Below are 23,566 nucleotides of genomic sequence, written 5' to 3'. Positions count from 1 at the left end.
AGACAGAGCTATGATGATTATCCAGTGTTTCCTATGCTAAAGAAGATCATAAAAGGAACCATTCATACTCCTGTCCTTAAAATCTGAGTATTTTGACTATTTCTTTTTGTGGCTGCCTTTTAGATGCTTCTGACTCATTTCACTTAGTCAGGAACCTCCCATAGCAAAGGAGACTTCCCAGGAGAATGGGGTAACCAGAACTAACAAGCTGCTACCATAAATCTAGGATCTAACCTTCCAAAGAAGTGAGAAAAAAAAGAAAAACATTTTCTTCAGTGTATGTATGACAAATGAAGCAGTCTTTTTTTTGTTGTTTTTAAACGCTTATGTGAAAATTATATTTTTGCGTCAAACACAAACAGTCTGAGCCACAGACTTCTGACCAGTTTGACATTAGATCAGTTGTGAGTGACAGTTCACCTAAATCCAGGGTCCACCTCTTATCAGTTTCACATGAGCATTGGACTGCTCATAGTGCACAGTGACATCACAGCGGAGGACAATATTGATCACAGAGGACACAGTGCAGTTAAGCTAGTAAACCACTTAGTTTTTGTAATCAGTTCATTGTGTAAGTTTAGAGGCACGGACACACAGTAGGTGAAAAATTCAGAGTCTGTGCACACCTGAGACTCACTGCAAAAAAGGGAGGTGCTTAGCTGAGATGGTACATTGATGGACAGAACTATGATGATCATTGAAGTAGTTTATTAAACAAATAGGCCAAAAAAAAAAAAAAGAAGAGTACCAGTAGTTTCTATCAATTTGGACTGTTTACACACAGACAAAATGCTTTCAAAGTTAAATGCAACTTGAATTTCTCATCTTCCTTATCAGCAGGTCTTCAGTTATTCAGCCTTTCAAATATTCAGTGGATTCTGTTGACATTTAATAAACACCCACAGTTTATACAGGACGGAAGCTGTGATAGTTTTTACGGACACAGGATTTCCAGTGAGTAAAATATTTATAAAACAGTGGACCTGTGGAGTTTTTGGTATGGATTTCTGCAAAGACATAACCATATCCTCACTCCTGCAGTGGTGCATAGCTGACCCATACGATCCAGGTTAGTAGTCCAAGTTTGGCAGGACACTAACTGGGTGTCACCTGAAAGCTGTGCGATCTGATAGCAGTCCTCACCTCCACCAACAGCCTTATCAGGGTCCAACAGTTCATGCAGGGAGTGCCACGAGGTGGAAGATTTTCATCAGCTGACTCGGAAAATAATGTTCTTGGATTCCCTCCGAGTATTAAGGTTGAAAAATGTGTGTTTTTGTGCACAAAAACAGTCCCATGAAAACAATAGCTTTGTCACAGCGAGAAGCAATCCTCGACTGTAGGCGACTGGCGTGTGGTCTAGTTTTTCTTTTTGTTGTCATTGGCCTGTCCCTTTGGAACAGGTTTCATAAAATAACCAGGGTTTGTGTGGCAGCGCAGAGCCAACAGAACTGGAGCAACAGCGAGCAGTACATTGAGGGTCATAACAGTCCACCGTTTATCTGCTGGGACTCTGTATGTGAAGGGAGTGCGGGAGTGCAGTGATGCTCCGATATGGCACCACTGAGTCTGGAGAGGAAAGGAAGCGAGGAGGTCAGCAAGGAGCACTGACTTCTGCTTTTTCAATGAGTGTCAATGACAGAAAAAATATAACACCAGCTACCTGAGCCATAGCAGCTGCTAAGAAGATGGTCCAGTCCAACATCCAGCTGCAGCCAGGAGTCTTTAGACCATAGATGAGGACTGTGAGCAGGGGCACGGCGTAGAACAAATACACCAGCATCTAAAAGAATCGTGCCCAATAAGATAAGATATCCTTTTGAGCAAGAATACAGAATGTATTTGGTTGATCTTTTTTGTCTCTGGACTGACCATAACCCTGGGAAAGCCAACTGGGTCTTTGAGGTATGGCTCGTACTGATAAATGTAGGTGAAACAGGTGTCCAGAGGACAGTCCAGCACCACCTGGAGCACAACATAAAAACAGATACAGTACTCAGTACTAAAACATCAGAAACATAAGCACTGAACAGAAACAGCAAGCCTCCTGTTGCGTTACTTACAAAGCCCCTGAAAACACAGAAGGCTATGGCTCCCAGCAGCAGGAGACACAGAAGCAGGTCAGCAGGTCGAAACAGCAGACCTTTCTTCTGCTCCGCAGCAATCTACTCAACACACACACAATTTCAGGTAAGTTGCTCCAAAAGGAAATCGTAGTTAAACTAAAGATTCTGTGGCCTAAATTTTATGTTTATTTCAGGTTACATTTTCAAGTTCATGTGTGTTTTACTGAAATTAAAAAATGCTGCTCTTAAGAGGTTGTTTTCAGTTTTCTGTCATTTTCTTTAATCAGATTTTTTGAGAGGGTCAAAGCAGAATAGATGCTGGGACTCAGTTTTTCCCTATAAGTTGAAGTAGAAAGCAGAGGAAAAAAAATCATGAAACTTTATAATATGGTATCAACGCCTTCCACTACTCACACCCCAAAAGTTAAGGTACAGCTCCCATAGGTGCTGGTGTAAATGTCAAGTTGACATTTTCAAAATTATCTGGGAAAATGCTTGGCCCGGAGTCAAAACTCTTCTCATTATTTTAATGTCTGAGATCGTCTCCATATTTTCTTAATTAGTCCTCTTCAGAAACAACTGGACCAGTCATTGCAAAACTGACTCGGGATCATCCAGAGACTTTTAATGTCTGTGTTAATATGGTAATTTGCTTAGATTTTGAAAAGCCAATCATTTTGAAAAATCTGCAGTAACTCATTACAGTGTTGAAATGTCAACCTGAACTTGGTTTGCATGGGTACATGCAAAATTTCAAATGCAAACTGGGAATAAGGGGATTCAAGATAATTACAAATCGATGTTTCTTTTCACAAAGGTAAGCGAGTTCACATTTTCACTTTATACTTTTCATATTTGCATGCTGTACTTGATTCCTGTTCTGCTTTGCACCTCTGGGTGTTTAAAAGAATATTCAGTTTACACAGATCTTTACAAATAAACCTTACCTTGTCTGCTGTGACGACTGGCATCTCCCTCGGTTTGCTAAAGAGCAGAGACGCTGCCCAGAATGGCACCAAAAAGAAGGGGACGTTCCTCCAAAAGGCAGGTCGAATGTTTGACCCATACTTACCTGAATGAATGAGGACATCGTCAATAAACGCTTTCTAACTACTTCTGCTGTTCTGACAAAACAAAGTGTTTAAATGAAGGCAACTCTCACCAATGAGAACTCCTGGAATGAAGACAATTTGCTGGGCAATGGAGGAGCCCGCCCACAAAAGGCCCAGACTTCTGTAAGACTTCCTGTGTGGACACAAGATCAACAGGTTTCAACAGAGGTCTCATTGAACACACAGCTGAGAGGTTGTGGTGGTCGTGATGCAACAGTTTACCCTGTAAACATGCGGTGGATGATTGTAAGGAAGAGGATGAAGTGCACAAGACCCTCCCAATAGGACATCATCACAGCATAGGCTGTACTAAGATGAGGCTCACCCTGAAAAGACAGAGCGTCAAACACTGAAATCACATTTTTGTGACATGTGAACTTCTTAAATCAAAACATCTATACATGAGAGTGTTAAAAACAATAACACAAGGAAAGGCTTAAACTCAACAACAGTCTCCTTACCATCTTAATGTAGAAGCTCATGAAGCCAGAGATGAACCCATCCTGCTCTAAGGCATTGGTCAAGCCCACCATGCAGGTGAAGGAAAACTCTGCAAAAACTTCACACACATACAAGCACAATGAAATAATAGCAATCTGCCTTTGTTTCGCACATTTGCATTAAGCTGCGTGTTTGTACCATAAAATAAAGGGTCCACTTTTGTCTTGTCTTGAACTGTGAGGAGGAGGAGGAGAAGAACCGATCCCAGGACAAACATTCCCATTCCCAGGATAGGAAGAGGTCTACAGTGAAGGTGGAGGCATCCGTTTAATTTGAGCTAAAGCAATGGGTACACTGATGGACTAATAACAATAATTATACATTTGATATTCAATAATTGACTTTTTTTGCTTTTGGCAAAAACTTTCAATATTAATTTCTTCTAGCAAAGAAGCTCAAAGTGAAAGGAAAACAATCCATTTTCATGCTTCATTTGGTGCCTTATTGTATCAGAAAGATGCCAACTTTCTGACAAGTTGCTGATCACAGAATGACAAAGAGAATAACCATTAACTGATGAAAATGAAATCAAAATAACTGGTTGCAGCCCAAATTCTTCTATCATATTCCAAATATTCAGACAAAGGTTCTAAGGGTTGGACCCTGTCTAAGTCACGTGATCTTGTGAATCTAATCATTCATGAGTAGCTTTAAACAGTCAATATTGATCAGGCTGGAAAATAATTCAAGCTTTAGTCAATTACCTGAACAGAGACTTAAAGCATTTCCTATTGCCTTCATTGGCTTTACTTTCAAGAATAGTAAATATCCTGTTTTCTGCAGATTCTCAACAGTAATCATACACTCATTAACATCAGCGTGCCCAGTTAATACAGCGGCCCGTGATCTCAGAACATGATCACACACTTACTCCTGAAACGCAGGGATGTTGTTCATTGTGAACAAAACTCCAGGAGCCAACAGGGAGAGCAGAAACACACTGACTTCAACCGGCGGCCGCATTCTTGCAAACGTGTTGTTTAAAAATCTTAAATAACTTTTCAAAAATGTTCTGAGTGAAATCTATCGATCTAAACACGTTTATGGGCCGTCAAACGAGGCATGTCACAGGCCAGCGTCCTGTCCAGCGCAGCCGAGGGAGAGAGAGGATTTGAAGGAGTGCCACTCGTTGCCTTTTGATACGCGATGAAGCAACGGTGGAACTCCAACACGCCTGATATCTAGTAGTAAGTTTCAAAGTTCAGCTGAGGACTCTTCTTCTTCTTATACATCTCCAAAAGGACAGAAATCTCCCAGCCCATTACTGCCTCTTGCAGGCAGTTTGAGGCTTGGTGGGTTTATTTCTAAAAGCTGTAGAGCGCATGTAATCGCACACCACTGCGTGTGGTGTGTGACAGAATTGTTTCGAACCCTTCAGTCCCTCGTCATGCCATCATCTCTAGATCTCATGACAGGGTTTTTCAGAGTTTACACTCTTTTGTATTGAGTCCACCACTGATTCTTGTACACGGCTCTTAGATAAAATGTATCCTCACGTGCAAAACAGAGGCACAAAGAGACACAAAAAAAACTGTGTGCTATAGAAAGTATACCGTTGTGTTTAGGGAAATATTATCATATCTTCAGTTTTGTTGTGTTTTTTTTTAATATATAGTTTTGTTTTGGCCTTTCAAAACCACTACATCAAGGAGTCATGTCCAATCGCAAAAACTTTGATGGAAAGCACTGCAAAGGCTGCAGAGAAGTGAATTATATGAAGTAACTAATTTATTATTTTGCCTGAAGCTTCCAGCCAAAATGGACTCTTAAGTTTGCACAGACTGCCACCTGCTGGAAACCATCCTGTCTATGAGAGATGGAGTCGGTCTCCGCTGTCATCGGGGAAAAAAGGTAGGGTACATTTTGGCCAGTATAAGGTCCATCATAGGGCTAATCATGGAAAGATGGATAATCATTTACATCTATGTCAAGTTTAGAATCACCAGTCACCCAAACATGCATGTTTTTGCTCTGAGGAAGTTGATAGGAGCACCCAGAGAAAGTCTAGTCAGTTTATTTATGCGGCATATTGAGAACAACAAACGTTGATCAAAGTTCTGCACCAAATCAGATTAAAAAACACAAAATGATAAAAGACATTATATCAATAAAAATGGAAGGACAAGTTTCAAACAATAAAAGACTAACTTAAAATAACCGGAAATAAATTAAATTACCTAAAAGGGCAAACTGACGCATAGGAAAGCCACACATCTGACAGAAGAGTCTACGTTGTTCCATTCAAGCACTCGCACATGATCAACAGGATTTTGTCAATAGTCCTTGACTGGACAGAAAACTAATGGGATTATGCTAAAATAGGTTAATTAAGTTTATGTTTCCAGTCCAAAGTCCAGTAGTCTGGCTTCAGAAAGCCCTAAGATGAGAGGCAGGTTGTGAAGTATCGGTGTTAATTGTGCTAACAGCATTCCAATGTCAGTAAACTCTTTCCTTGAAGGGTTTTCGTTCCCGTTTGAAACACTGAACTTCATTTTAAGCTTTTGCCTTCTAATAGCATGCAGTTGGTGAACTCCCGTGACCCCGTGGTTCATTTAAGGAGCCATCTGTCCTGTTTTGTGTAAGATTAAGAACTCCAGCAACTGATGTTTCAAGACATGATTAGATTCTGGATTATATCCCACTGAGAACATAAAGTTCAGAACAAACATAATTATTCTTTTAAGTCAGGGTGTTACTTAAAATGCATCATTGTAATAACATTTCTCTCACGGCCTCTGTACAAAAAGTCTTCGGCTTCTACCACAGTTTTCTGTGCGTATTAAAAAGAGGGCGAGCATTGTTGTGTAACAGCATCTTATGGATATGTAAAGGAGGCCCACACCTAATGCAACCTTATCTTCTGTAACAAAGCTCCTGAAGAGGATTATGCTGTTGTTGCCACAGAAACTTAGTGACCAGTGGAAAGCGAGAGTTGAGAGGGGTGGGGAGTCCATGAAGAGAGTCGAGGCAGTTGGAGAGGCGATTATACACAGACAACCCTTTGCCCACACAGCAGACACACTTTTATTTTTCATTTGAGGTGACAGATTTTTTTTCACTTAGTCTGCCACCATGATAAACCCTTTGATCATTTTCATCATGACCGTAAACACATCTGTAACCGTCATTTACTGGGCCTTCCTGGTGGGCGATACCTACTTAAAATGGATGGTGGAGCCAGAAGACAAACCCCAGAGGATTGTCAGCCCAGCCTAAGGGAGTGACCATGGATCTACCTGACAGAGTGACTGGGATTTAATTTGCTTAGGGAGCAGTGCAGCTTGTAGCGCTTTTTCGCGGAGTCAAATTTGAAATCAGTCTGCTTTCTTTTCTTTTCTTTCTTTTTCTTTCTTTTTTTTTTTACCTGGAGAAGATTTGGATACCTTCTGTAAATTCAATCGTACTAAACTCCGATAATCCTGAGAATAAGTGAGCAAGGAGTTATTCTTTCAGGTAATCTCTATTGAAATGTACATGTTTTATTGTGTGTGAATTGTCCTCTTGCAGTAAGTGTTTGTCAGAGTGTAAATCAGCTGCTCAAACTGCACCACCCCTCAGGGTCAAACTGTTCCCCGGATGACGCCAAAGGAACTCCATCTTCTGTTTTGCTGTCTGCTGACTCAGTGAAAAGCCGGTGACTGTGGCATGTGTCAACCAAATCCTGTCAAGGATTACTAAAGAACACCTTAATAGCGACACAGACAGGGCCCCCCCCCTTCCCCTTGATAGTCTCATTCCGAGACACATTCATTTCATATGCACCTTTGGTCTGCTTCTCCATCAACCTCCTCAGTCTCTCTCCATCACATGGCTCCCACCTTCTACTACGGTCTGCATCCAGTCACTTGGTTCATTGTATTTATGAATGTCACCGTCACCCTCATTGAATGGCAGTTTCTAAGCCGCCGGTTTTGTAGTACGACGTTGTCACCAAAAGAAGACGAGCCTAAGTCTTAGAGGAAAACACCATCATCCTGATCCTGATGCTGCACCAAGAAGATCTGTGAGGATGAAAAAGCATTTGAATGACTCTTTAATTGCCTGCTTGTAGAGGAAACGTTTGGGGGTTTAATGTTAGAGGTGCCACTAAAGCAACCCTTCTGTTTACCTTAACTTAACCCTTTGCTGTATGTTTGCTGTTGTTTATTTCCAGAGCTGTCACGATAGAATACACGCCCATTTGGAAGCCCTTTCGATCTCAAGTCAAGGAAAAGAGCTCAGCAGCTGTCTCTATTCTTGACGACAGGTAATTCGTTTTAGATTTTTCACACATCTTTCATTTCATCTCTCATTTTCTCATCTTTTACCAATGTTTGTAAGATGTAAAGAATAGCATCTGCTAGTTATAGCTATTCGCTGTAACTCAGAAATCAGTTCATTGTTTGACAGGATATTTGTAGAATATAGAAAGAGGAACTTGTTGTGCTTAAGATGACGTAAAGCACACATTAAATGATGTCTATTTAAACAGCATAGAAAGTGATTTTGCTTAATTTGTACATCATATGTATATAGATTTGTATGAAACGTGATGGAGGATAACCATAAGCCTCTTTGGGGCATTACTGTCCACGTCTCCTCACACACATCTCTAATCCCTGCAGATGGAAAGCTGATATTGCTCTATGACCGACTCAATCCTATTACCGCTGTCTGCCCTATATTTCCCTATCCTCTATCTTACACCCCTCTGTCTCCTGGAAATTTGACCAAAGACCCCTGTGAAAAAGAGCAGAAGTAAGAAATGAAGGACTTAAGTCTCGACTAAAAAGTTGGAGAAACAGAACTTGTATCCTATCAGCTCTTACTTGTCTGATGGATTACATTTTTATAGATCTATTTATTGGGGGAAGAACTGTGTGTTAATTTCTAAATCTCCTTAACATTTCCATCCTTCACACAAACCTGCCATTCTCCACAGAAAATGTTCACAATCTTCTAATGCTCAGGTCCTCTCTCTACTGTGACACCTCTTTTCCAAATATTTTCAGTGAAGGGAAGAAAGTCGGATCAGCAAGAAGACAATAAATCCGTCATCACCCAAAGAAACAGACCCCAACCCTAACTGACAGCGTTTCAAAAAGCAGCTAAACCATGAGCCAGCAACCTGTGGTCCTGAATACCTCAGGAGGAGTTCAGCTTTTGAACTTCACCCAGCTGGTGTTTGACCACCGACGGCTCCTCCAGCTCTACAGAAGAAAAGAGGAGGAGGAGGCCTTTTTTGTGGACTACATCCCCCCAGCGAGAGATGCTATAACTCTCCCACGCAGTGTAGTCTATGTCCTGGTCGGAGTGGTGTTGATAATAGTGGCCACTTATGCCATAGTGGGTCACCTGATTAAAGACCTGATGCATGACCTGGCAGGTAACCTCAGGAAGGAACTGACGTCCTCCCTCACTTATCTGTCACCGTGTCCACTCTTGACGTCCATGTTCGTGGTGTTATTGAGTCCTTTCTGTCCCTGAGCTTTTGAGCTCGGGCTACATCAACGTGTTGTTCTGTCCTCCCCCCTCTTACGGCTAATTCTGTTGTTTCATGACAGTTTTCTTCATTTCCCTGTGGTTTGTGTACAGTGGACAACCCCTCCAACGGTGTGATTGTCAGTTCATTAAGGTGAATGCCAACAACTGAGCTATTCCAAACAGTATACTGCTGTTGAAATAACACCTTAAAGAAGCACTCTGGTTGTGAAGTTTTGCTGCTCTAAAAAGATCATTTACTTGCGCCAGATACAGTAATTGTTGAGACATAACGATGCTTTGTTTTGAATTGAAGAAAAAAAAAGATTCTGCTTTTCCACCATGCAACTGCATTGCATTTCATCTTTATGTCGACTCTTCTCACAGACTGGATCTTTGGTCCCAAACCAGTGGAAGAGGATCCAGAGGGAGGGAATGCGGAAATAGAGGAAGAGCAGCGGAACAGCATCTCCAGTAAGCTGACGGAGACAGAAGATGGGCAAGGGACAGAGAAAGAAAAATATGTGCTGCTGCCTGGTTTCCACCAGGAAGATGGAGGCTGCCGCCATCCATCCACCGCTCCTCCGCTGAGAAGCGCCATCACGTCATCCTTCTGCGGAGAAAAAAGGATATCCACACATAGTGTGACCTTCGCCTGCTCCGTCGCCCCTTATGCCACCTCCCTTTGAGTTTCGGTCACTGTCACACAGCAGTATCTCAGTTCATATCTGTCACAGGCAACAAGTCTTTTCAGAGCAGTATCAGTGTTCTCTTGCTGTAGTATTGTGCAAGCTGTTTGATGTAAAAACCGCGATAGTTATAGTTTGTGCTCATTTAAAAGACAATGCATTCTTACTTTCTTTCTTACTTTCTTTCTTTCTTTCTTTATTAAGTATTCAGTGTAAACATTATCCAAAAGATTTCATTTCATTATACTGCACTCTATTAATATGAATGTAAACTAATGATTCAATTATTGATTCGATTTGTAAAAAGATATTAATGTAAGATATATACTTATATATATATATACATCATACACAAAGATGTATGAAAACACACAGTTCAAGTACATTGGTCGAACTCTCATAAACCTCGATCCTCCTGTTACATTACGTATTGTTCTGGTCTGGGTCTGAAGAAAATGTACATCTCTTCTCTTGTACTGGTACTGGAGTAATCTTCCTTCAAGTAAACAAGTTATTAATACAAGTGTGTTATTGTGTCTTGTCTGCTTTCATTAATCCACCTCACCTTGTTCTAATACCTGCTTGTGTCAGGTGTCAGGTATAGAGGTGACCTTATTTATAAAAGCCGAGGATTATTGTACGTCATCCATATTACATACCGTCCAGTGCTGATGTAAGCACAAATGGACTGGATAGATAGATAGATAGATAGACAGACAGACAGATACAGAAAACTATAAATATCTTGAGACCATCATCGACAATAAGCTCAACTTTGAGGCAAACTGTGAAGCTGTGTTCAAGAAGGGGAACCAGCCTTTCTATTATCTGAGGAAACTGTCCTCCTTTCATTTTACAGTAAAATGCTAACCATGTTTTACCTCTGCTTCATCGAATCTGTTATATCCTTTAGCCTGGTGTCTTGGTTCAGCAACCTATCCCTAAAAAATAACAACTCCCTGAACCAAAGTGTGAGATGTTTTTTTTTTAGGCTGACTGGAGAGCCACAGCTGAACCCAGAATCCCTACAAAATAAGCAGCTACAGAGGCTAGCTGGGTCTATCTTACAAGATGGCTCCCACTCACTATATGGTGAATTTCAGCCTCTCCCATCAGGCCGCAGGTATAAAATGCCTGTTTGCAAAACAAAGGGATATAAAGGCAGCTTTTTTCCCTCAGCCATCGAAACGTTAAATAGTAATTAGGTTATTGTTGGACTATACACTAACTTTTTAACTTATTAACTGTACAGCCGTCTTAATCACCCCTAAATGTTGTCTGTGTGTGTAAGCAGCCAACTCTTTAAACTGCAACCAAATCTACCCTTGCGTATGAATAAATTACCTGACCTAACTTAACCTAAGATAGATAGATAGATAGATAGATAGATAGATAGATAGATAGATAGATAGATAGATAGATAGATAGATAGATAGATAGAGACAGATAGAGAGATGTGTGTGTTGTGATTGAGCAGCTGCTGCAGCTTATCTATTTTCCATGAGCTTAGCTCGATGAACAGACATGCCGGGAGTTTGTACTAGAAGACAAAATGAAGAGCTTCCAAAGGTGAGACATATTTTTTAATTTGAATTAGATTTACATATTTCCGTTACACATTGAGTTTAGCCAAGAGCCTGCACATTAGAGGATCTTTGCTGTGATAGTTTTGATTCACTCAAGCTGCTAACCTTTCCAAACCTTTGCTGTTAACAGTATGTGAGGTCAGACTCACACACTGTAGACTCTTATTTGGTTTTGAATATTGCAAACCATATAACCACATGTATCTCTTACTGATATTTTTTGCATAGAATGCACGGTCAGATTGAATCCTAATGCTGGCTTTGTAATGTGGCGATGGCTCTGAGATATTAAGTGGACTCGATGGCTGACAGCACAGACTACAACACAGCAATGGATGCACCAGTAGAAGGTTTAAATATTCGTTACAAGGATGAAGATGGCACCGTACTCTACGAGTCTTATATCCCTCCTTCTCGGGATGCCATCTACATGCCTACCTATGTCCTCTACCTGCTCATAGCCGTCTTTATCGTGGTGTCTGTTCTTTATGCCATCATTGGCCACCTAATCAAAGACCTCATCCATGACTTTGCAGGTTTGTTACTGTACTTGTACCCGTTGCAATAATTTAAACAAGAAAACACTCAATGTTGTTACTGGGAGTGCTTTTCTTTGGCATCTCATTCTTCCCTCTTTCTTCCTTCTTTGCTTTCCAGACTGGCTGTTTGGGGAGCAGCCTGAGGAAGTGATAGTTAACTATTGTGAGGCCAAGGACAAGTTCATGGTAGACTGGTCCCCTGAAACCTCCCCTGAACTGGAGGCAATGGCTCGGGCAGAGGAGAACAAGATGGTTGACAGCGACTTTATGAAAGCCCCTGCCATCTGGATCCTCTCCACAGAACCACGAGGCAGCAAGACAGGACCCCGTGTGGTTTTTGGGAAGAGGACTTAGTTGTGCAAAGGAAAATAACTGCAAATGCTGAAATAGATAGAAGACCTCCGGCTGATACAGACTTCCAATGTTTAATGTGATGTATAGATAGATGACTTTATTCATCTCCGAAGGGAAATTATTAGGTATGATAACTTTGATGGCTGATAATTTTGAAGAAACTTTGTGTAAAAGTATTTCTAAGACTGAACATGTTTTGAATCATATTGTAATTATTGTGGGGTTTATATGGGTTATATGCTTCTCTGGTCCTTTACTGACATCTACTGTCTATTGTGGGCAAAACAAATTATACCAGAATAAATTCCCAGACATTACAACAACTAAACAAAATAGAATCAATATGAGCATGCCTTACATGATGTTTGATTTCCAAAACTACCGTTTCATAGCTTCAGACAGTTCTTTTACCTGCTGAAAACTAACAGATTTATCTTTCCTCTCCAGCATATGTGATAGTAGTCAATCCAGTACAACCAAGAGAAGATGCCCCAGTTGTATCTACTTATCTATTTTTAACAAAGACAGGAAAACATTTTATAGCGCACAAATGTTTTTTCAGATCGGTCATTAATATTTCACTTGGATAGTTTGTGAAAAAGCTCTTAGTTTCTGAATTAATTATAGAAACAAGAAAAAGCATTTGTCAGACTGTGTCATTTGTTTTTCCCGTGTACTCAGGTGTGCAGTCATATGCAACATATACATTAACAAAGGACAGAAGCCTCAAGTGTCACAAAATTTGATTATATGTTCATTACTGAGGTCCTAACCATAGCAGTCGTACTACCATATTATCAAATGTTCTTAACATTTTTATTGAATTGAAGCCAGGTGTAAAGTTAGTTTCAGACAGTTGGCAGCAGCAGTGGCAGATTTAGTTGTTGGAGGATTTTTCATTCTAAATTTACCAGCAGCAGCAGGTCCAGTAAGATGCTGTAGTTAGATACTGTTTACTGTTAGATAGTTTTTTGTCGTAGTTTATAAAATTTACAATTTACAATAAATGGCTATAGTTTTATCAGTAAATACTTTTTATTTACAGTATGTAACCTTCATCATCATCGTGTTTTACTAACTACGACAGTACTGCCATAACTACCTGGAAAAAAAAACAAATAGAATAATACCAATACTAATAATAATGATGGAAATATCCAGTCGCTTTACACACTTTATATTGCAGAGGATCACAAAAAACTTGATCCAGTCCCAGCAGCCATTGGGCTAGAGTAACGTGTTGGCCAAGTCACCAGTAAACCACAAGGCTGACACAAAGGTGTACAACCAACCATGATCATATTCAGACTTACTGACAATTTACAGTTACCAAGACAGCATCTTTGCATGGTTGCCAACTGGATATATGTACACAGTGAACTCTGTAACTGTAAATGTAAACTGTAAACTTCAACTAACATAAAACATTTGGTTTTCTTCCCCCCAGAGTGGATACCAGCTCACATTATGACACTGGGTGGCAATAATAGAGCTGAAAAGATATCCAAAACTCAACGTAAAACGACACCAAAAGCTTTCAGTGTACTTTGGAACATTAGATATTTTCTTGTAAGAGTGAAGATGAACGGACGCCATGAAAAATACTGTGCTGTTATTCGCTCACAATGCTGCATCAGGCATACACAAAGACGCACACCGGCAAGCACTGCAGAGTGGTAACTACAGCCCACAGGAGGGAGCTGTGGCAAAGAAAATACTAATCAAAGCACATACTACTTCATACACACGGTACATGGAATGTTCGTGGGTTGATATATGACTGCAGTGTTCGGACAGTGTCCTCTTGTTAGCTTAAATAAATTATTTGGCTATTTGTTCTTCAGGCTTCAGTAAGCACGGCACTGTTTCTATTGCTTCTATATTTTCAGGAGGGATTTTGTTTATGGTATTGGCTCTGAGTGCTCAATAAAATGACCATATAATCTCTGATTTTAGATGCATGGGAAGGAATCTCTGTAAAAATGTTTCAAATCCACTCCCGATTCCATCTGCTGACTTTTTTGAAAAGTGAAAAAAAGCCGAATCTCAGAATAACTACATGAAATATGTGATGGATGTGAAGCTGTGCGGCCCTCTCCTGTTGGATTTAATTATTTGAGTGGTTCTCTCATATTTTGTCAGCACATTGGGTTTAACTGTAATGAAATGGGCTATAGAACATTGCCGTTGTCAATGTAGACTATTAAATTGACTTATTCTCAGTAAAATCACAGAAAATCGCAGAATTTTGAAGTGTTTTGGTAATACTCTCGCATCGTGTTTTTCTACCTTCAACGAGATATTCTGCCACCATAGTTATCGTGCATTTGTATATTTATTCAGCCAGACCTCGTGGTGTTCTGTCACAGCAAAAGCTCCAATAAAAAGTTTTATTTTGAACACAGCTTGAGGTGTTTTAGATAGAAAAAAAATCAGCTTTTTCCAGTAAATTACGAGGCAACTCCATGTTTAGTTATTTTCTGTCTTGAAAAGCGTGTCCTTTCTCCTCTGTGGTGGAACAACAGGGGCTCTGCTCTGTAGTGTGGGGGCTCGGCAACCTCCTTGTTCGCCTTTCAGGGCGCGCATCCTTTTCCAAGACACACACACACACACACATCTCCTAACCTGAACGGTGTGGTGTGAGGCGACGCGACCGCTGCAGATAACATGCTCTTGTGTAACGGCTGTAGCTTCTACTCACTGAAACGGTCATAATGGACGGGTGATTTGAAGGCAGCGGCTTTGCGGCATGGATGCCCGCTGACTGAAAGATCAGCCTTTATGGATTGGAGCTCATCATCGCCAGAGCAAATCTGGGGAGAATCAGAGAGGTAAGGTGGGATGCGAATGCCGTGCCGTGGGGGAGACACCGCAGCGGAAACTGGCGCTCATTGGATATTTTATTTTACAAAAACCTTACAGACAAACCGTAGTAAGACATAACCAGACCATGTTCCCGTAAGGATCGTGAAATCTATTGTTTGGCATGTCATACAGAAGGCCATTTTCTGCACCCACTATCTGGCTGTAGCTATCACTGCTGCATGCTTTATGGATCGGGGGATAAAGCTATTGAGGCCGCTATTGACTTTGATAGGAGGAATGTTTTCCTTTTTTTTTTGTTTCTCAATGTATCCACATTTGTAGAACATTGTCGGATTAAACGTGGCTAAACTTGTGCTTCCTGAGGTTGATTTGGACCTAATTTGCAGACCGGAGCATACATTTTGATGCAGTAGGATAATAGGGCAGTTAAAAAAAATGGCCCAGTTCTGCATTTGGAAAACAGCCAGGGAGACACTTAATGCAGATTGAACGAGAGGTGATTCCTCCACTCATGCATGGCCAGAGAAAAGGATGTAAGGTTTTTTTGACTTTCACTCTCAACAACGGTTGGTATTCTTCACGTAATGCTGGTTTAGTAATAGCAACCTGCTCAAATTCTCAGTGCAGATCACCATATTATATCTGGGTTACTGCATCACAATAAGCCCTCCCTCACAGAGGGACACTGTGACCATATGGACCACCTCACTGGTGTTTGCATTAAGAGAACAGTTGTGAAACGCGAAGCCCTGCCCATCACAGCAATGTTGCATGTAGACTATTTACCCACCTGGTGAACTTTTAAATCCAAGGCATGCAGCAACTGTCTTTACATTTAACGACCCAGCAGCAGCTGTCAGAGGAATTTATCGCGCACTGATGGCCTGTAAAGTACTGTATCAACAGAAAATAATGGGTACAAAGTACTACTGCATGTTTGGGTGTAGGGGCTTTGTGGCATAGCCACTGATATTGTGTTTTAGTCTATTTTTATCGTGTGCTTTCAGTTGCATTCAGTGTATTTTCTTGCACCCTGTTCGGGTGTAGCTATAACTGGATAAAGACAAGATTGTAACTACAAAGACAAAGTCTTTGTTGCTCGGCAGCAGATATTCAGGGTCAGTTGAACTCTGACCCACAGAGGCTCCTCCCAACACCTCATATCTCCCCTGCTGAGACCCCTGATGACCCCCACTCCTCTACTGAGGTGCAAATGAGGTCATACTGTTGTAATGAAAAGAGCTTAGGAGCATTTTGAGCTAAAGAAAAGGTTTTTGTTCTCAAAGTGAGGCTGCTAGTTACTTATTTTGTGTGATGACACAGCAATGGATGTTTCAAAACTTTAAGATGTTGCCAGTGTTTGTTAACATGTTCTTTTCTTCTTTTTCTGTCTCTCGTGTGCTTTTTCTTTTGTTTTGTTTGCTGCTGACTTTGCGTTTCTCTTACAGTACTGTGGAAGAGGAGTCCTCATCCAAGACCACAGGTCACATGACAGGTAGCTCTCATTTATATGAGGCTGGAATGAATCCAATTAACTTTTGGTAATCCAATTAACTGTTTTTTTTTCTTTTTCAGATTTGTGCTGTGATGGAACAGACAACTCTCCTCCTCTGCAGCCTCACACACTCAAGGAGTTCGAACAGGTGAGGTGCTTTTTTTGTTTTTTGAAAGATGTCTGAGCTGGATGTGAGTGTCACTACCTTTTTCTTTCCTCCATAACGAATAATTTTGTATTTGGATAAGAATTATTATGATAACATGTTCTACAGTGCCATCATGTGGCTCTATATGTTTGCTACAAAAACTAAGTCAGTATTGAGGACATCAGGAGTGATTTGCCACAAATTTGCACACAAATCCAAACTATGTGTAGAACATGCCTTAAAGAACAAAAGAGAGGATCTGCAGCTGGGAATGTGGGATGGAAAACACCCAGAACCCTCCTGGTATTTTTAACTGCCTCCAGGTACTCCATGGCCCACTTTAGGATTCCTGTCTCCTCTGTGCTATCACTGTAAAGAGGAGACTGAATATCATACATAAAGTCCATTAAATATTAGTTTTAAAGTTTGGCAGCTTGGTGCTTGTGAGCAGAGAGAGTCTTATATGTAGTGCTTATTTAATCAATGACACTTTTTCTGTATATGATACATCACTGAAATTAAGGAAGTGTCGAGGTGAATTACAGAATGTGAAATTTACATTTTCATAAACGAACACCACAGAAAGTGTATTGAATTTGTCGAGAATCTGTCTGCCTTTTTTTTTCCGCGGTTGTTGTTTGCATCTGCACTTTACAGCAGGAGATTCCATGTGGACAGTGGCACAAAAGCCACAGTTGCATCCACAGGCATCTACAAAGAGTATTTCAAAGGAGCGCGTGGACAGAGAATACACATGAATGGTTAAGGCATACAAATGAATGTCCCATGTTTTATTAGATGATGAAGGACACAAGATATGGAGTGTAATTTAATGAGCTTTAGGTGACGGTAGATCGTTTTCTACAATCTCGGGCAACTACCTGCTGATTTTAGCATCCTAATCAGCACCCGAACACATGACTTTTAATTAAGTTGTCAATGAGCTTGGAGCAAAATGAGCGTATTTCCCAAAAAAACCTCCATGTCAATGTTTTGCCACAGTATTGAGTTATGTTGAGCATGTTAACGTATCTTACCTGGTCAGCAGATCTGCAGCGGTACCGTTTAGCTCTCTCCATTTGTCAGTTGTTGTTAGTTCTTAGCTTTGCCAAGTAAAATAAAACTGTCGCAGGGAACCTCTGATATTCTTATCTGATAATGTCTTAATGGTTGGGAAGGTACTCTAATTGGAATGAGTCTAAATTGCCCAATTGCAGACTTGCCGATAACATCAGAAACTAAAGCTATTTGTAAAGCGATCAACACAAGCATGGCTAAATGTATGAAAAAGTCCTGTTATAAAAGGAGGTGTGACAAACCAGTGCCAAACTGAGGAGCAGCTTGACCAGAGCTGGAGTTATTTACATGGCTGCCCTCCATGGATGTGTTGCTTTTACACTTGACATAAACACTTGGAAGCACACGCACACACATTTTTACACACCGTCACTCCTATTTATTTGTCTTTGATCGAGGGCTGCAACACACATATGTGTGTGAGTTAGAGCACGGTCTGTGTATATGATGTCATGCCTAATGTTATGGCGAGGCTCGCATTGGCGCCTGGCCTATCTTTGCTCTGAATTATTTAGTAACAGGGTGCAACGTGACACCATAATGGTGACACTGAATGCATCACAATCTAAAAATTCTACAACTGCTGTGTCTTAGTCACTATCGTGCAAGCTTGGTTTGTGTGGTGTTAAAGGTCTGTCGTTGCTTTATCACGAGGATAAAAAGACTCTAAAAGACATTTTCTAAAGCCCCTGTTTAATTTTTACTCTTCACTTCTGTCAGTTCTTTCAGTTCAATCTTCTCTCTTAGGGACATTCAGGGATTCACCACTCTCCAAGATTCAGGACACGTTCCTATTAATAGCACGGTGGCTCACTGCTCCCAGGTCTCCTATTTCTACCAACTTCTTCCCACTCACCTGTTTGTCCCGCTCCCACCAGCCTTTCTAACTTTATGTCCCAGTGTCTTTGTCGGAGCAGTTTCTGATTTTTAGTACAGCTGTCGAGTTGTGACTGTGTCTCCACCCAAAGTGTCCAGCTCTTTTAGCCAAATAACTTTTTGTTTTGTCTCTTTCATACCGTTTGTTGTCTGCTTCAACCACAAATCTAAAAATCAGTTTAGACAATCATATGTTGATGAATGCAACTACACAACAAGCTTCTCCATATTGATCTGGCTAAGTGCCTATGATAAAGGGACAGGCACTGTTGTCGCAACAGTAGAGATGAAAGGTAAAATGTTACTATATCAATCTGGATTATTCAGCACAGCAAACGCCACTCCTAAAGTTGAAGTTTCCTTGCGAGGCTTATCAGCTTGTCCAAAATGATCAGACAGAAGCATCTCCTGGGCAAGTATTTTTGGGGATAAATGTTGTGGAAATATTTCCTTAAGAGGTTCCTTACATAACCTCTACCTATGTAATGTATTTCTCAAAGACTCAAAGAGAAAACCAAACCTGCCAAAAGAATAACTAATGTGCTGGTGTTGTAGGTGCAGTACCATTAAATGGCCACGAGCTTCTAAATGCCTCCAGCTTGTAAAGATCAACAATCAAAAACCATCAACCTTTCTGTCATGAAATACTCACTCAATAAATTTGTCCAACAAGTCCTCATATACTCATAGCCTACATTTTCTTCCTCTGACGAGTGGGTATCCTTTAGTCCAAATATGGTTATTTCTGAATCCAAAACAACAACATTTAGCCAAAACGGCTAAATTCTATATTTAAGGCATCAAAATGGCAGTTCACAGCTCCCGTCATGTCATAGTGGCTTTATATGGTTCTTATATTTAGTCCAGGCTTGTTTTTTCTTGGGTAAACAAAAAGCTTACCTTGTCCATGAGGTAATTTCAGGTTTAGACTCTGGATGTTTTTCTCTTTTAGATGATCCTCACCCAGAGACTTTGCGTAGCCAAATGCAGAATTATCTTTTTTTCACCAATAGAAGACCCAGAATTAAAGCTAATGTGGAACCAGGACTGTGGTTTACAACCTTTATTTAAAGGCGCTGTCCCTTAATGCTGTTAAGAATGATAATGTGATTCAGATAACGCATAATGTGGTGTATAGGGGATACTGATACTGAACACTACAAAGTGGAATTTAATTGTATTGTGTCTCTGCAAAATCAAAGTGAAACCTACAACTAAGACGGCAAGATATTCTGTTCTCCTATTTTGATAAACCTGATCATTATACACTGAGTTATTTACAACAGCAGAAACAAAGGGATTGACACACTAAAATACCAAATTAGAACAGACTACAATTAGATTACCATGTCCCTACACATCAGCTGATGTGGACCACGTCAAAAAAGAAAAGTTACAAAAGTACATGTACAAAGTACAAAAGTAGTGCTTTTACTTTCAATTCATCTGAAAGGAAGACAGCAAAATAAAAGGGACAGAGTGAAACTCACATCTGTCTCCTTCTGTCTCATTAAATACTTGTTTGTTCTTGTCAGCTCTCCATATTTGCAGAGCGGTGAGATTTCTCTTAATACTGTGTCACAAGTGCCTGTAAGCCCTTTGCGTCCCCTTCCCTCCTCCCTCCTCCCTCCTCCCTCCTCTGCCCTTCCACCCATCTCCCCTGGCAGTCTGGGATTCCAGGGATGTCTCCCCTACAGTAAAATAAGCTCCTGCCCCATCCTCAGCAGACCACAACACACCATGGAGCTGCCACGGCTGCATCTCTGACCACTGGGCTGCAGAGTGGCCCTCTGCACTGCAAACGCCCTGAAAGACTGTAGTGTGTGTGTGATTGTGTGTGAATGTGTTCGCTTCGGTGTGTGTGTTTTAGTAAGCTGTGTCCCTATGGCCTGTTAGAGGCTAGGATGCATCTTTGTAAATGATTTTATTTTTTTGACAGTATGCTTTTATTTAGAAGGCAGTAGCATGTCAGCCTGTTACTGGACTCTAACAGAGGACAAGCCCTGATGGGTGCTTTCCTTTAAAATGGACTCCGTATTCCCTTATGAAACGGAGATGTCCAAGGCGACGGTGTCCTTGACGATTATGTCTAACGGTTACCGTACTTTATCACAGCACCTGAATGACCTGAAGAAGGAGAACTTCAGCCTCAAGCTCCGCATCTACTTCCTGGAGGAGAGGATTCAGCAGAAGTACGAGGAGAGCAGTGAAGATGTTTACCGCACCGTAAGTAGAAAATCTCTCCTTAAATGCTACCTTGTACTAAAGGGGACTGTAAGTGGTTGCTCTTCATCAGAAAAAGGTCCTTTCATGAGCAAAACAGTAGCAGCATGAGCTGATTTTTTTTTCCTTTACAGAGGGAGTTGGATCTGAGTTGTTGATCTGAAGAGTTTGATTGCCCCTTTATCATACTTAATGATTTTTTAGCTTCCTCAGTTTGTTGACCCAGCTGTTACACTGATCTGGCTGAGGTGATGCAGCCTGACGTGTATTTGTGAGACGGATCTGCCCTGTTAAAGCTGGAGTTTGTTTAACACAGCAGTTCCTGCGTGTTCCTGCTCCTCAGCTTTGCTCTCCATTGCTAGTTCTCACCAGGATTTGTAAAGCTCTGATGCTCAACGGTCAAATTTAATCAAAATGATCTCACCTGACAAGTTGAATTGCATTTGTGAGACTCTTGCAGGAATTTAGGGAAATGTCCCATAATTTTGAAAAAGAAAAAAAAAAAAATCATTTTTAAAATCTTTTTTGTCAGACTGGAATTATTAGTCTTTAGTTAATGTTTTATCCTTCAACGCACCAAAACAATATTCTTTAGCTTTTCTTTTTTTTTTTAAATAACTCCTTGCAGTGAGGTGTACTCATTTGTGTCAGGAACAAAAAGATTACGGGCACTGAAATACCACAAGATAATATACCCAACATTTAGACTGTTAAAACTATACATTCATCAAACAGTCAATTATTGACATTTTTAAAAGGCCAATTTTAATTCTATCTTGTATTAAGACAGTAAGTGACAAGATGACTAACTTTTTAAACAGCAGATTATGCAATTCTCCTTAAAGAATCAAAAATTCTCCTTTATTCACATTTGCTGTCGTGAAACAGCAGATAACATCTTTTCGCCCTGGTTTTATAAGTGCTCACACGGGTCAAACACCAACATTTCCAATTCTTCTGCTGGCTTTGATACTAACACCTTTTTTTCTCTGTGCTGCTTTATTATCAGCCGGCTTTCTTTCCAGATATTGTATCAGCTTTTGGCTTTATCTCAAGCAAACATGATATATTTTCATTGCAAAAAAAAAAAAGATCTATTTTCTAGCTTATGTAAGTAAATATATATGAACATGTTGCCGTTGCTCTGTTTCTAAACATGTCTGCATCTGTGTGTCTGTCTGCATATGTGCACGTAAAGCCTGCATTTTTACTGTAAGGGGACCTAACTAAGCTGTTGTCTGTTTGCACAACCTCAGCGGCATCACTTAAAGCACAACCCTTTCTCCCCCCTTTCGTTCTAAATCCCCTCTGATCATTAACAGCTCTTTGATATGAGAAAACTAAATGGTTGCGTGATCTAGCCAAACAAGACCCGAGCCTTCATCCACGTATCTTCCGCTATTACTGCATACCAGCAGGGATTGAGTAAACTGATCCCATGTTGAACAGACATCCAACTGAAGTTTAATCCTCGTGCTTCACAATCTTTGTTGACCCAAGTTTAATCAGTAAAATCAGTTTTTATTGGAAGCTAAACCTTTTTTCTGTTGTCGTCACCTGAACTGAGTTGCTTGTATTCGATCACATTTGAGTGGAAGAATTCACGTCCTCGCTATAAAACAGTGTAACACAGTACAGTCTAGGTGTGTAAGTCCTAGGTACATAGTGATCTCCATGTGGGCTCGAGAATTTCTATTTATAGAGCAGGCTTCAGCGTGATGATTTATTTATCACATGTATTCAGATGAGAGTCCACAGGACACGATCCAAACATTATACATGTTGATAAGTTTCTCTTCTCTTTTTGTCACGTCAGATATTTTACCTTATCAAAATTGAAATTGAGTTGCGACATTAATTCTCAACAATGTGTCTGATTGATACCCAAATTTACAGTCCAAAATCCAGAGATATCCTATTGGCTGAGATAATCAGCAAATCTTCACATGCTGCTGAAGCTGTGGTTGATTAATAGAGTGCTAATGATTCAGCCAAATCAGAATTGATTTAAACAGAGCGAGCATGGTCGTCACGTTATCTGATAATATCTCACTATCAGATGATCAGTCACACTGCTGCAGATGTGTTGGTGGTAGTCCTGTCAGGCGTCTTCCTCCTCAGGGTTAAAAGTGGAGCTGTTGCTGTGGGCTCACGAACCAGCAGGGGTAAAAGTAGCAGGTGCACAGTGATGGGCGTCTAAATATAGAGCAGTTTTCTGGATGAGAAGATGTCTTTCTGTAAACCACGTTGTTGGCACACACACAAGAATACACAGCCTTCCTACTTGCGTGCAACACTATTCATTTTCAAGGCCTTGGCAAGTCATCTAGCAGCATTAGCTCTGCAGAGCGTGCATCTGATCACACAGGATGCACTTTTTCTGATCTTGTTAGGACAATAGTTCTTTTAGATTTAGGCGCCTTTATTTTAACAAATCACCCCCTTCAAGTCTCTCCTTTTTCATTTAATGCATTTCAGCCTGTGATGCTATGTTTTCTCAATATTAATTGAAAAAAAGAAATGTTTGAATATTAACATTAGAAACTTAATAACAAACAGCCCAAAGCCATTTACCATGGAAGAAGAGGGCACAAACAGAGAAAAACAATGAGGA

At 40.5% G+C, this 23,566-nt stretch overlaps 2 protein-coding genes and 1 long non-coding RNA gene across 3 annotated transcripts in view; 2 read left to right on the top strand and 1 right to left on the bottom strand.

Moving 5' to 3' along the window:
* Positions 1-691: 691 nt before the first annotated feature.
* On the bottom strand, positions 692-4,889 carry LOC140269030 (transmembrane 6 superfamily member 2-like). Its single transcript, XM_072364057.1, has 10 exons — positions 4,551-4,889; positions 3,818-3,921; positions 3,640-3,737; positions 3,401-3,504; positions 3,229-3,311; positions 3,014-3,138; positions 2,064-2,165; positions 1,873-1,965; positions 1,664-1,783; positions 692-1,569 (listed from the first exon to the last, which is right to left on the bottom strand). Exons 1-10 carry the CDS (start codon positions 4,640-4,642, stop codon positions 1,360-1,362), a joined length of 1,131 nt encoding a protein of 376 aa, XP_072220158.1. The 5' UTR covers positions 4,643-4,889; the 3' UTR covers positions 692-1,359.
* Positions 4,890-6,959: 2,070 nt separating this feature from the next.
* Positions 6,960-10,299, top strand: LOC140269186 (uncharacterized). The gene is made up of 3 exons (XR_011907585.1): positions 6,960-7,132; positions 7,833-7,925; positions 9,527-10,299. It is a non-coding gene; the product is annotated as an uncharacterized lncRNA (long non-coding RNA).
* Positions 10,300-14,919: 4,620 nt separating this feature from the next.
* Positions 14,920-23,566, top strand: part of LOC140269439 (myomegalin-like) — a 43,513-nt gene continuing 34,866 nt past the window's right edge. The window contains exons 1-4 of the mRNA XM_072364528.1: positions 14,920-15,138; positions 16,582-16,628; positions 16,709-16,776; positions 20,845-20,955. Of these exons, the coding sequence (XP_072220629.1) occupies positions 15,089-15,138; positions 16,582-16,628; positions 16,709-16,776; positions 20,845-20,955 (276 nt within the window). The 5' untranslated portion in view covers positions 14,920-15,088. The remainder of the gene's footprint in view (positions 15,139-16,581; positions 16,629-16,708; positions 16,777-20,844; positions 20,956-23,566) is intronic.

The sequence above is a fragment of the Leuresthes tenuis genome, unplaced genomic scaffold, assembly GCF_036924035.1.
Source record: "Leuresthes tenuis unplaced genomic scaffold, fLeuTen1.0.hap1 SCAF_14, whole genome shotgun sequence".
Classification (NCBI taxonomy): Eukaryota; Metazoa; Chordata; class Actinopteri; order Atheriniformes; family Atherinopsidae; genus Leuresthes; species Leuresthes tenuis.
The sequence above is the reverse complement of the archived record's forward strand: the minus strand, read 5'-3'. Positions and strand labels throughout refer to the sequence as shown.

What these genes read in the sequence shown, in the direction of transcription:
- LOC140269030 (XM_072364057.1), bottom strand. Translation starts at nt 4,642, where the DNA reads ATGCGGCCGCCGGTTGAAGTCAGTGTGTTTCTGCTCTCCCTGTTGGCT. An exon ending in TGAGCTTCTACATTAAGATG is followed by an intron (nt 3,505 to 3,639) that starts GTAAGGAGACTG and finishes CTGTCTTTTCAG; the next exon opens with GGTGAGCCTCATCTTAGTAC. An exon ending in CATTCCAGGAGTTCTCATTG is followed by an intron (nt 3,139 to 3,228) that starts GTGAGAGTTGCC and finishes TCATTCATTCAG; the next exon opens with GTAAGTATGGGTCAAACATT.